Here is a 13,106-nt window from a genome sequence, read left to right on the forward strand (position 1 = left end):
TGTTCTATTATACAAAAGTATATATTATACAAAAGCATAATATACAAAAGGTTGCTTGGAGCCTAAGCATGTCTTCTGCTAGCATCTCACACTTGGGTACAAAGGCTTGTCTCTTGTATGTATACACAAAATCTCCAGCGTGCCTAGAATGTAGATATAAAATACATATATATATATGTATATATATATATCTCATATATACAAAACGTGAGTGTGAATACATACATGCAGATGGACAGACAGACAGATAGGCACCAGTACTTCAGTGAGGGATGGAGTTGGAGGCTTACTTGAAGAGGTTGTCGATGCACCAGGCTGGGGCTCCTGAAGGGAAGAAATGAGGGACTGCAAGGGTGTACGTGGGGGGCAGAAGTGTCTTCAAATAGTAAAATATTTGTATTGCAATTTTTCTCTTTTTTTTGCATTGCAATTTTTTTTTTTTTTTTTTTAGTTTTGGAGTTGAAAAAAGAAATCCAACATCTGGTTGGCTTCAGTTTCCTTACCTGAAAAATGAGATAATAATGTACCTTCCTCACAGGTTTATTGTGAGGATAAAATAGGGGGGATATGTTTAAAGTGCTTAGTCTTGTGCCTGGCTGCACACACTAAGCTTCAGCTCAGTGTGCTATTATTATTGGTGGTGGTTGCGTTACGTGGTGGTTGCGGTTCCTGCTGTTGTCTCAGCATCCCGCACCACGCCCGGAGCGTTGTTGACCCTCTGTCCATCTGCAGCCAGCATACAGAAAGAACTTGGTGATGACATCCCTCTTTTCATTTCGGAATTCCTTGCCCTGGTTCCCTCCTTTTTTTTTTTTTTTCCTCGACTGCCTCTAACTTCTTGTTTATGTTGTGTGCCTTGAAGCAAACCTCCGGTCCTCCTCGGAGGTGTGCAGAAATGTTTTCGGTAGCAAAAGGTCACGTCCTCTCTCTCGCCTGGCCCCAGAGAACATCTACTCACTCTCTACACTTTACACCTACTATCCGAAAAAGCCAATTAGAATTGCTTACTTAAGAAAATACCTAAGAATCCGTAGGGCTGCCCCTGTTCATTGTGTGCATTGTGTGACCCTGAAGCTACGCTTGAGACATCTCGGCCTAGTGAATGTGTCCTTCTGGGATGCTCTGCAGCGTTTCTACTTGTATTTAGAAAAGCTGGCTTAAAACTCTTAGGTTTAATATTCTGTATCCCAAATGCTCTTAGTTGTCCGTAAAACGAAGCCTGCCTACGCACTCTTCTATTCTTGATTTATAAATAGGTTCAGCTGCCTAACAATTAAACGTACTATATTTTGCACACGCACATTCCTTAAGGAGACATTTGGAGGGTAGTCGGCTTTTACTCTTGCAATGCTATCTGGAAACCATCTTCCTAACTTTTATCCCCAAGTGGGTGTACAGTTCACTGTTGAACAACGTGGGGGTTAGGGGCCCTGACCCCTGTGCAGTCAAAAATCTGCCTATAACTTTTGACTCCCCCAGACTTTACTAATAGACTGTTGTCTGGAAGTAACATAAGCAGACCATGAACACATATTTTGTATGCTATATGTATTATATGATGTATTCTCACAATAAAGGAAGCTAGAGAGAAGAAAATGTTAATTAGAGCTTAAGGAAGAGAAAATACATTTACAGTACTGTATTTCTCAAAAGACAAAACAAAACAAAACCCTGCATATAGATAGACCTGCACAGTTCAAACCAATGTCGTTCAAGGGCCAACTGTCTTTTGAAGGGTTGGCAATGAGACTTTGGGTCCGTAAAGCCCAAGACACCATCTCCGACATGCACGGAAAATCTAGTATCAAATTTCTAGCAGATCTTCATAGGGACAGGCCCAGAACCAGCTCCTACGTGTCAGAGGAGGTCTGCACTGCAGGCTCAGTATCATACTTGGCCACACGTGCTTGTGGCTGAGAGAAATCCCGGTGCAGACAGTAGGACGCTAGAGAAAAGAAAAGATGAGTGGGGTCATAGAAGGAGATGAAAATGTAGCCGCACGTAGAATTAGTTACTCCATAAGGTGGAAGAAAGGAGCAGGGCTTTGCGTGTACCAAGGCCCATGAGAGGTCTGCCTGCCAACCCCAAGGGGAAACCGGCTCTAGGTTAACCCACCAGAATTTCCTTTCTGGGCAGAACTGGGACGTGCATAATAATACTGAGCATTATATGGCACTTTCAGATATGGAGTTTTATTTGTTTTTCCATACAATGCAATAAGGTCGGTGGAGTGAAGATCACCCTTTTTTTACAGAGAAAATGAAGCAGAGAGAATGAAGACACTTGTCACTTATTTTGGGCACTCAGGCTGGGTCTCTGAAGCCTGACCTCACTCTGCTCTCTTGTATCCAGGGTTGCTTTACCTGACACCAGAGCATAGGGGAATGAGCTCTCACATTACAGCCCTCAAGATACCCAGTTCTAGTCTAGACCCTGAAGCTTACTGGGTAGGACCTGGCCGCATCACCTAAGCTTCCAGCCTGTTTTCTTTCTTTCTTTCTTTTTTTTTTTTTCAGATTTTATTTATTTATTTGACAGAGAGAGAGACACAGCGAGAGAGGGAACACAAGCAGGGGGAGTGGGAGAGGGAGAAGCAGGCTTCCCGTCGAGCAGGGAGCCCGATGTGGGGCTCGATCCCAGGACCCTGGGATCATGACCTGAGAGCCGAAGGCAGACGCTTAACGACTGAGCCCCCCAGGAGACCCCAGCCTGTTTTCTTGTGGCAAATGTGAGGGCTGAGTCTGGAAGGTCTCTAGAGCATGGCCCAAAGGGTCGCTGACAGTAGGGTATGGCCCATTTGGAGGGCCAAGGACTGGAAGTGCATATTGAGTATGGTGCCCACTGCCTTAGATAGCAGTGAAGGTTGGCAGCACAGAATGAGAGAAAAGGAAGCACCCGCGGGTGATATATTGGCCCCACAGGCCGAAATGCCATATGTCTGCATACTCTGCAGGTAGTGATGGGTTGGAATTCAGGCAGCAATTTGGTAAATTTCCATGTTCAATTAAAAACAAAGAAAAAAAAAAAAAACGCCTAGATCTGTCCCTTTTGCGTAGCCAGGGGCTGAGTCCCAGGCTGAGGAATCCGGTCGGACCAGTGGGGGCGCTCCACCGAACGCAGGCTCCGCTTGCCCCGGGGCAAAGGCTCTCGGAAGGGTGGGTCACAGTGGGCGCTGAAGTACTGTCGAAGCCCTGTCGCCCGGGTCCACATCCGTCCTCCCGTCGGCCGCCCTCGCCTCCGCCCCGCCCCCCACCTCGATTCCCGGTCTCTCCCTCCCGCGAAGCTTAACTGATCTGCAGGCGGGGGCGCGGGTGATGCGAATTCCTAGAAGCCTTAGGCGGCTGCCCAAGATTTGAAGTTAGGATCCTCCAAGGACCCTCGAGGTTCGCGCTCACACCCCGCCTCGGGGTCACAGAAGGGCCCAGGGGGGCGTGGGCAGGGAGAACCCCCACTCACCATCCCCGTCCACCCTGGAGCCCGTTTCCGTCCCAGTCCTGCCGGTCTGGGCTGAGCCGGAGGGGACGGGGGACGGGGGACGGGGCCGGCGGCTGGGTGGGAGGTGGAGGAGCGGCTGGAGGTGGCGGGGGCAGGTAGCTGCAGGCCGGGAGAGGAGGGGGCTGAGCCGCGGCCGAGGCGCAGTCGGGCCGCTTCGCCACCTCTAGGGCAGCCGCTCGACCTCCGCGGGCTCCGCCGGGAGTGGAGACGGTGAGTCAGATCTCGGGCACCCGCGGGTCGGGCGGGGGGGGGGGGGGGGGGGGGGGCGGGGGCGGGTCCGGGAAGGGACGGAGGGGGCCTGTGCCTGGGGGGGGGGGGTCTGGGCCCGGCCCGGGCGGCGGGGACAGGGTGGGGGGCGGCGGGGCGGGAGGACCTTGGCTGAGCCTCGGGCCCCGGGTCCGAAGGAGGGCCCCTTCCTGGGGGAGTTTCCTGCCGGGTCCGCCCTCCCCGCCTCTTCCCGCCCCCTCTCCGGGCAGCTCCTTGTATGGTCTGAGCGCCGCTCTCTCCCCGCCCCCTCCTTCCCTCCCTCTTCCCTGCGTCCCTCCCCGCCAGGCTGGAGGCTGCTCGGGACCCGGACGCAGAGTCCTCCGACCCGGCTGCAAGGCGGACACGAGAGACGCGGCGCGCACGCTCCGGCCCGCGGTGAGGTGCGGGGAGCCGCCCGGCGGCCGCGCACGGGGAGGGGCGGGGGCGCGGGCGCCGCGGGGAGCCGGGCCGGCTGGGGGTCGTCTGCCCGGGCCCGGCGCCGCGTAACCTGGCCGCCCACCCCCAGCAGCCCGGCCTGGCCATGGCGGCCCCCCGCCCGCCTCCCGCGATCTCCGTCTCGGTCTCGGCTCCGGCCTTTTACGCCCCGCAGAAGAAGTTCGGCCCGGTGGTGGCCCCAAAGCCCAAAGTGAATCCTTTCCGGCCCGGGGACAGCGAGGCTCCCCCGGCCGCCGGGGCCCAGCGCGCGCAGATGGGCCGGGTGGGCGAGATCCCCCCGCCGCCCCCGGAAGGTATGCGGCTGGGCTTGGGGGCTGGACCCCGGCGGCTATGCGCCGGGCGGGGACAGTGGTTTCGGGAGTTTGGGGGTGTCTGGAAAGGTTGCACGAAGGGGGCTGGGCGCAGCTAGCCTGTCCCGAGCAGATGTTCTTACCTCATCGTGGATCTCATGGCTGGGAGCCAGGGCTCCTGGGACCGTTCCAAGTCCCCCGCCTGGGGGTGGGGAGGCGGGAATGTGGGGCACGAATCTTCCCCTCCGGGTCCGTTTTCCCAAGTGTAACGGGAGCTGCATCACTCCACGGTCGAGTCCCCCGCCTTTACTGACCCAGTGCTCCCAGGGCGTCCTGCCTCTCCCTTTCCTTCCCACACCCTCCGCGGCCCCCGGGAGAATTCTTGGGTTAGGGGTGAGAGCTGTAGAGGGAGAGTAACTTGGGGAAGGGGTGGAGGGGTCTCCTGCTGACTGTCCTCTCTCCTGACTGTCCCCTCTCGCCTTCCTACCTCAGACTTTCCCCTACCACCCCCTCCTGTCCTTGGGGATGGCGACGACTCGGAGGGTGCTCTAGGAGGTGCCTTCCCACCTCCCCCTCCCCCTGTGGAGGAACCGTTTCCCTCTGAGTCTCTGGAGGAGGAGATCTTCCCTTCCCCTCCGCCTCCACTGGAGGAAGAGGGAGGGCCTGAGGCTGCCATACCTCCCCCACCACAGGTATGGGGGCTTGGGAGGGGTGGCCACAGTGGGATACCCCCCAGGGAGGAGAGGAGAGTCCTTACCTCTGGCCTCCCCTGCACCTCTGGCCTGATGGGGGTGAGGTGGGAATGGAGACCTGGGATCCGTGCTCTGACCCCTGACCCTCTAGCCCAGGGAGAAGGTGAGCAGTATTGATTTGGAGATCGACTCTCTGTCCTCGCTGCTGGATGACATGACCAGGAATGATCCCTTCAAAGCCCGGGTAAGGGACAGGAGAGTAGGAAAGGCAGGGCAGGGAGGAAAGGTGGGTCCACCCCTCTAACTGAGCTTCTCTTCTCTCCTGCTCCCCTTCCTTGCAGGTGTCATCTGGATATGTACCCCCACCAGTCGCCACTCCATTCATCCCCAAGTCCAATACTAAGCCTGCAGCTGGGGGCACAGCACCCCTGCCTCCTTGGAAGTCCCCTTCTAGCTCCCAGCCTCTGCCCCAGGCCCAGGCTCAGGCTCAGGCTAAGCCTCCCAGCCAGACCCAGTTCCATGTGCAGCCCCAGGCCAAGCCTCAGGTCCAGCTCCATGTGCAGCCCCAGCCCCAGGCTCATCCCCAGCCTGTGCCTTTGGCTAACACCCAGCCTCGAGGACCCCCAGCCCCATCTCCTGCCCCTAAGTTTTCTCCAGTCACTCCCAAGTTTACTCCCGTGGCCTCCAAGTTCAGCCCTGGAGCCCCGGGTGGACCTGGGTCACAGCCCAATCAGAAGCTGGGGTCCCCTGAAGCTCCCTCTTCCAGTAGCACAGGCTCTCCTCAGCCTCCCAGCTTCACCTATGCTCAGCAGAAGGAGAAGCCCCGAGTGCAGGAGAAACCGCATCCAGTGCCCCCACCGGCTCAAAACCAAAATCAGGTGAGGAAGGGTGGGAGGACCAGCCTGAGACCAGGGGCCTGGGGCTGGGGCTAAGTCAGGAGCCAGAGAATGAGGGCGAAGGTGGCCCCAGAGAGGGAGGTGGACATGGGGGCTGCGGGGTAGGGGTTTTGAGCCTCTGAAGTTGGCCTGGTGGGTCAGTGGTCAGAGGAGGAGGAGGGTCTGGCTGGGTCTGGGTCTGGGTGGGGCCTTACCGGGAGTCGGGGAGCAGCACAAGCTCTGAATCAAGAGGGGGATTTGGTGGACCTTCCCTTGCACCCTGCCCCCTAGAATGTTAAAGGGAGGGATGAGATCAGCAGCAGCCCAACCTTGCTTCTTTCCCCTTCTTGGATTCTTTTTTTTTTTTTAAAGATTTTATTTATTTATTTGACAGAGACAGAGACAGCGAGAGCAGGAACACAAGCAGGGGGAGTGGGAGAGGGAGAAGCAGGCTTTCCGCTGAGCAGGGAGCCCGATGCGGGGCTCGATCCCAGGACCCTGAGATCATGACCTGAGCTGAAGGCAGACACTTAACGACTGAGACACCCAGGCGCCCCCCCTTCTTGGATTCTTGAGTTAATGTCTCTGCTCCTCTGAGCCACTCTCACTGCCCCGGGGCCCATCCGATGATAAGAGTCACAGCGTCAGTAAACACTGGCTGAGCCAGCATCCGCTGGGTGCCAGGCACTGTGCTCTGTGCTCTGGAGGGAAGAGATCTCTCAAAGAGGTGAAGTCTGAGCGAGTCAGAGGGGCTGGGGATAGAATTCCCGGCTCACAAGACCCTAGGCAAGTTAGGTGAACTTTGGCCCTCAGTTTCCCCACCGTTACCCCACCCAGTGGTTGTGAAGAGTAAGTGAGCTAACTCATAGGAAGGGCTGGGGTCTATATCTAGCTCTTGGATGCTCAGAGTAGGAAAGTTACCGTTCCTGTGTGGCCATTTTTGCCTTCAGGTTCAGGGGACCCTGCTGGTCACGTAGTCCTACGAGCCGTCAGGTTAGCCGACGGCATGAACGAGTATGTTAGTGTGTAGGCACAGTTGAAGGGATGCCAAGTGCCAGTGAGTTTTGCGGAATCTGGTGGTACAGGAACTCCAGACAGCCATCAGCACCCGGGCCTGCGGGTTAGGAAAGGCGTCGCGGCCCCAGTTCCGAGAGGAGCAGGAAGGGCATTTGAGTGGGAACAGCATGACCAAGACTCAAGGGCACTAGGTACGCAGGGGTGTTTGGGGAAGAGGAAGTAGACGGTTCCTCTGGGAGTATTGCAGAGCTGTACTTAGGGAGGTAGGTAGGTGGGGGCTTGAGGGCGGAGGAAAATAAGACGACACACCGAGGGAGCCTGTGAGTCCTGGGTTTTGAGGAGTCGTGCGGTCAGGTTGGAGGGCTGGTGACAGTTGTGCTTTTGGAAGCTTTGGGGGAAGTTTTTCCAGCAGAGGCCTGGGCTGGAGGTAGGCGGTCAGTGATGTGTGGGAGTTCACTCCCGGGCAACCGTCGTAGTGCTAGTTGCAATGAAAAATAAGGCCCAGATATGAGAGCTGTTAAAAGGGAAGAGCCTCCAGGCTTGGTAACTGACAAGCGGGTGGAAGAGGAGGGGCGTGTTGGGGAGTGACGGTGTTGCGGACAAAATAGAGAAGTCCAGAAGGGGAAATGGTTTGGACGGGAAGAGGAGGGGTCCCGTTGTCAGCATGTTGAGCAACAGGTTCCAGGAGGACTTGGGCTCAGCTGGAACTGTCATCTAGTTAAGCGTGGAGGACTGGGTGTCAGGAGAGGGCCTCGAACTCGAGGCGCGGGCGTGCGCAGTAGAGCATGCGCGGTGACACCGGAGCAGCTGCTGGAGCTTCGGGGGCTGCCCAGGGGCCCAGGGGCTGCCGAGAGGAGGAGCCGAGGCTCTGGGAGTTAGAACCTTGGGTGATGCTCGGGCTGACCAGGTGGGAGGGGGGAAGACGGGCATCAGGAGGAAGAGGGTCAGAAGTCAGGGTGGGGTCTCTAGAATGTGATGGCTGAGCAGTTGCTCAGCCGGAGTTTGAGGTGGACGAGGACTAAGGCCAGAGATCTGGCCATTCGGAAGTTGTAGATGGCTCTGGGGTGGCCCGCTGGTGCCCTGTGGTGGGGACAGAGTGAAAGGAGGTAAGTCTACTGCCTCGCGGAAGCGGCCTGCCCGCAGGTTGGCAGGGAGATGCAGCGGGAGGGGAGGGAGGGCGAGTGTGTGAGAAGCAGGAGGACGACGCTGTTGGGAGAGGGGTTCACGATGCCTGAGAGCAGGGGTTGCGGCTGGCATGGCGTCCTGGAGGGGAGCATCCCCAGAGAGCAAGGGCGCTGTGGCCACAGTGTTTTCTGGGAGCGGAGGAACGAGCAGGGAGCTGGAGCTGGCTGGCTTCCATCTTCTCAGTCATGTAGGAGGTGAGGTCATCGGTGAGCGAGGGGGCCACGCAGCCGGGGCTCGAGGAGATGGAAAGGTTTGGAACAGCTGCTGTGGGGAAGGCGACTGGGAATCTGCAGGAGCCAAATACCAGCCAGCGGGGCTGAGGCTGAGGGCGCAGAGGGCGCTGCAGTGTTTTGTGAACTCACTCTGCGGTGTTCAGTGATCTCTCCACCTACTTTCTGCAGCTTGGAGGCAGAAGCAGGAAGCGGGCAGTGGCATGGGCCAGGCTGGGGATGTGGCCATATAAGCCAGCGATGGTGCCTGGGGGTGGCATGAGCAGTTGCGAGGGCCTTGTGGAAATAGATGGTTCAGGGACCAGACTTGGGGGGAGGCGAGCCAGAAGGTTTCGATGCACGAGACACCTGGGGAGGGTCGGGAGGCAGAGCAGCCTTTCTGAGTCGGTTCATTCAGTAGGTACGAATGCGGAGGGGGAGAGGAAGGTAATTGTTGGGAGCTCAAGACCAGGGTCTTGGAGGAAGATTTACTTACTTGAGACCAGTAAATCTCGGGTCCAGAGTGTTCCGCGGCGGAAGGTCATTTCGAGCAGTTGGGAGTGGAAGAGCTAGAGGTCTGAGTGCCGCGGGTGTTGAGGCCGTGATGTTGGTGCCGGCAGGCGGAGAGGGAAAACAGTGGCTGGATGGAGCGTGTCTTGAAGGCATGTGGATACCCACGGGGAGCCCATGTGTATGAATAGTTCATACTTTCAAAGAATGGGACAGACACCTAAAGTGGCCCCAGAGAGCAAGGGCTGGCTGAATGCCCTTCCTCTGTCCCCAAGATGCCAGGAAGGGAAGATTGGGAAAAGAGAGGGTAAGGTTTGCATTGTGGAAGGGGCTTCCAGGGGCCACGGTCACGGAAAGGCAGGAGGTGGTAGGAGGCTGCGGGGGAGAGGGCTGGGAGCCGGAGTCTCCGTGGAGCTGTGCTTCCCCGGGCTGATGGCAGCTCTGGATGCGCAGGGGTGTGAGTAGCGGGGAAGATGGGAGGCTTGGAGGTTCCAGGTGTTATAGGAGCGAAGGCATTGGCAGGTCGAACATTCAGTGACAGGCGCACAGGCCTGGGTGGGCTTGTCCAGTACAGAGAGAACCAACCCAGTGTTTCTGTTGGAGTGTCATGGAGACGTCGGTGCAGGTCACAAGCCCTGCAGCCCTCCCCCCGGCACAGCTCAGGGTGCCTGGCAGTGCCCCCTAACCTCACCTGCACCCCGCCCCCATGTCCAGCTCTCTCAGGATGCCCTTAATAGAAGGGGTAGGCAGGCCTAGCGAATGGTCCTTCTCAGAGGCCTACTGGGGAGGGAGTGGGGTCAGGTAGTCCTGGACCCCTGCCTGGGGAGCTGGGGGCTGGGCTCCAGAAGAGAGCGCTGGGGGTTTAACCTGTGATTCCCGCCTGTGTTGTGTCCTCACGCTGACAGGGGCTGCTCAGCAGCAGGCGGGACGGGTAGGTGTGTGTGCACATGGGTGCACATGCTGTCACGTGCCAACCACTCCTGGGGGGCCATGTCTGAGCATGCTCTGTGCAATTGACGCGTGGCCTGCTGTGTTGGGGGCTTCGGTGACCTCAGCTGCTGTGTGTGTGGCCTCTGTCCGCTCAGTTGTTCTGGCCTGTCCATGACTGCCCGGGGCGGGGGGTGGTTTGGGCAGAGCGGGCGGAAGGGTCATCGCCTTCCCCTTTATCTGTGTGGTGCTGGGGGTCAGGGAGGGAGGACGAGGAGCTTTCCGAGTCAAACCCGAGAGTCTGGGAAGTGGGAGGGGAGTTAGTCCTTACTGGAAGAAAGTGGATGAGCTGGCTGGGGAGAGTTCTCAGACAGGGTGACTCTCCAGAGAGCCTGAAGAAAGTACTGGTGTTTCAGGTCCGCTCCCCGGGGGCCCCAGGACCCCTGACTTTGAAGGAGGTAGAGGAGCTGGAGCAGCTGACCCAGCAGCTGATGCACGACATGGAGCATCCTCAGAGGCAGACCGTGGCTGTCAACGGTGAGCTCCCCGCCGAGCCGCTGGGACCTGGGCCCTTGCATCGCTGCGCCGGCCGGTGCCCGGGCCAGCTTGTCATCCCTCGCGCGCGCTCCTTCCTCCTCGTCACTTCTGTCTTCTCTGGCCTTCCCAGAGTCCTGTGGCCGGTGTCATCAGCCCCTGGCGCGCACGCAGCCTGCCGTCCGGGCTCTGGGGCAGCTGTTCCATATCACCTGCTTCACCTGCCGCCAGTGTGAGCAGCAGCTGCAAGGACAGCAGTTCTACAGCCTGGAGGGGGCGCCCTACTGCGAGGGCTGCTACACTGTGAGTCCGGCACCCCTGGGGCTCGGCTGGCGGCTGGCGGGGAGGGGGGAGGGCTGCGGGGCAGATGTGCCCCAGTGGCTGGCTTTTCGGTGTGAGTTCCCTGCCAACGCCCTCCTGCTTCCTCCTCAGGACACTCTGGAGAAGTGCAACACGTGTGGGCAGCCCATCACTGACCGCATGCTGAGGGCCACGGGCAAGGCCTACCACCCGCAGTGCTTCACCTGTGTGGTCTGCGCCTGCCCCCTGGAGGGCACCTCCTTCATTGTGGACCAGGCCAACCGGCCCCACTGTGTCCCCGACTACCACAAGTGAGGACCCACCTCCTGTCTTCTGGGCTCTTCTCTGAGGTTGTCTGGGAGCTAGGCTGCCCGCCTGAGTCCAAGACAGCTCCAAACCCCTGGCCTCACTTTCTGGTCCTGCCTCCTGTCCGACAGCGAGAGCCCCGTTCATCTGGATGTAGCCGTCCAGGGGCCTCAGACCTCGGGAGCAAGTCCCGCTACTGGCAAGGCCCGCCTGGCCTTGGGCTCCCTGAGGCTGCTTTGGGGTGGTCTTGTGTTCAGCCTTGTGTGCTGGAAGGACGTCATTTCACACATAGGCTGGGTTCTGAAAGTTCTTTTGGAGATCAGCTTCTTGGAGCTCTGGTTTTCCCCTAGAAACAGTGTTTACAAGGTGGCTACTTTCCTAGGCCCGCAGCAGAATCCCACAACATAGCTCAAGGGTGGTACAGGAAAACTGCACCATCTCACTCCCCCCTCTGCCAGTGTGTTTGAAGTGTACGTTTTCAGAATTCCACCTGAGGTGTCCGGAACTTCCCATCCCTCCCTGCACCCACCCCAGCAGTGGGGCGGAGACACCCGTGTGGCCGGGGTAGGCTAGGGTCAGGGGTCCAGGCATGGGGGCTGGAGAAGGGCTGCCACCAGGTCTTTACCTGCCACCAGGTAAAGACCTGGTGGCAGAGGTTCCTGGGGTGGATGGGACCCAGCGTCTTGCTTCGGGAGGGTGAGGGGGGAAAGGCAAGGAAATTCCCCTCGATAAGGGCCCGAGAAGGTGGCTGGTCTTAGGACTTCGCCGTTGAGCTTCCTCTGCCTAGGGATGTGAGGCAAGTGGGCCAAGACGTCTGCCCTGTTGCCGTGCAAGCGCCATGGCATTTCCCTGCACTTCGATTGACAGCCCTGGGCACCCCGTGCCCCCAGTCTGACTCCTGCCTCGCTTTTGGCCCCTCCAGGCAATATGCCCCCAGGTGCTCCGTCTGCGAAGGGCCCATCATGCCTGAGCCCGGCCGCGAGGAGACCGTGCGAGTGGTCGCTCTGGATAAGAACTTCCACATGAAGTGCTACAAGTGTGAGGTTGGTGCGCCTCCGGCCCCGGGGGCTGGGCGGTGGGGGGGGCCATGTTCCTGTCACTGTGCAAGGTGCGGGGAGGGCTTGCTGTGGCGTCACTGAGTTTTGGATAAACCAAGAAAGAGAGTGACCAGTGGGAGGGGAAAGGGGTTGTGCTTGGTGAAGTTAAAGGAGGCAGCTGGGGGAGCTGAGGCAGGTGGGAGGGGCCCCACGTCTTTTATTGGGTGGGAGCCTTGGAAACGGCTCTACCCACAGCTCCCGCCTTGGGTGGGAGCGGCCTAGGGGACAGGAGTGAAAATGGGCAACAGAGGTGAGGCTAGGAGTGGGCGTGGGTGTGGTTGGGGACACAGGCAGTGACACTGGACATCAGCCAAGCCAGGAGGCATTTGGTCTTCCTACTTTGAAGGCGGAGGTGTGGGGGGGACACCGGGGCCTTCCGCCAGCGGGCTCTCCTTCCTTTCTCCCAGGACTGTGGGAAGCCGCTGTCCATCGAGGCGGATGACAACGGCTGCTTCCCCCTGGATGGCCACGTGCTCTGCCGGAAGTGCCACACCGCCAGAGCCCAGACCTAAGCGGGGGGCGGGCGAGTCCCTTCCCCATCAGCGGACCACCCACACGGAGACCACCCTGCCCCCCTTCAGTTATTTTTTTGACGTCCGGCCTCTCCTACGCCAACCCCCAGCCCGGGATCCCAAGTGCCCTGTCCGGGGCCCCAGCACGGCCTAGCGCTGCAGAGTCCCAGCTCCCGGGTTCCAGCCCGCCCCCATCCCGCAGGGACCACCCACCACCCTCCAGTGTACCCCACCCGAGGGGGCACCAGGTTGAGCACTGCTGCTTTCACTGCTGACCGATGCCCTCGGCTGGCGCCCGGGCAGCCGCGTCCTCTGCTTGCTGAGGCCAGGAAACTCCCTGACTCCGGGAGGCTGGGCTGGGCCGGGCTGACCGGCCTGGACATTCCCACCCACCCCCATGCTGCCAGGTTGTGGCTACAGCTACAAATAAAAAAACCTGTTTTCCAGAATTCGTT

General features: G+C 58.8%; 1 protein-coding gene across 3 annotated transcripts; it reads left to right on the plus strand.

Annotated features, from left to right (window-relative positions):
• Positions 1 to 3,997: 3,997 nt before the first annotated feature.
• On the plus strand, positions 3,998 to 13,100 carry ZYX (zyxin). Of its 3 annotated transcripts, none has more exons than XM_021692773.1 (10): positions 3,998 to 4,142; positions 4,271 to 4,490; positions 4,980 to 5,179; positions 5,331 to 5,423; positions 5,521 to 6,057; positions 10,319 to 10,439; positions 10,570 to 10,739; positions 10,869 to 11,047; positions 11,965 to 12,085; positions 12,547 to 13,100. In XM_021692773.1, exons 2-10 carry the CDS (start codon positions 4,283 to 4,285, stop codon positions 12,649 to 12,651), a joined length of 1,734 nt encoding a protein of 577 aa, XP_021548448.1. In that variant the 5' UTR covers positions 3,998 to 4,142; positions 4,271 to 4,282; the 3' UTR covers positions 12,652 to 13,100. The 3 variants fall into 3 exon arrangements, with proteins under 3 accessions (XP_021548448.1, XP_021548450.1, XP_021548449.1); XM_021692775.1 differs by having other exon boundaries at positions 3,998 to 4,137; positions 4,268 to 4,490; XM_021692774.1 differs by having other exon boundaries at positions 3,998 to 4,137.
• The last annotated feature ends 6 nt before the right edge of the window (positions 13,101 to 13,106 follow it).

The sequence above is a fragment of the Neomonachus schauinslandi genome, chromosome 12 (genome assembly GCF_002201575.2).
Source record: "Neomonachus schauinslandi chromosome 12, ASM220157v2, whole genome shotgun sequence".
Taxonomy (NCBI): Eukaryota; Metazoa; Chordata; class Mammalia; order Carnivora; family Phocidae; genus Neomonachus; species Neomonachus schauinslandi.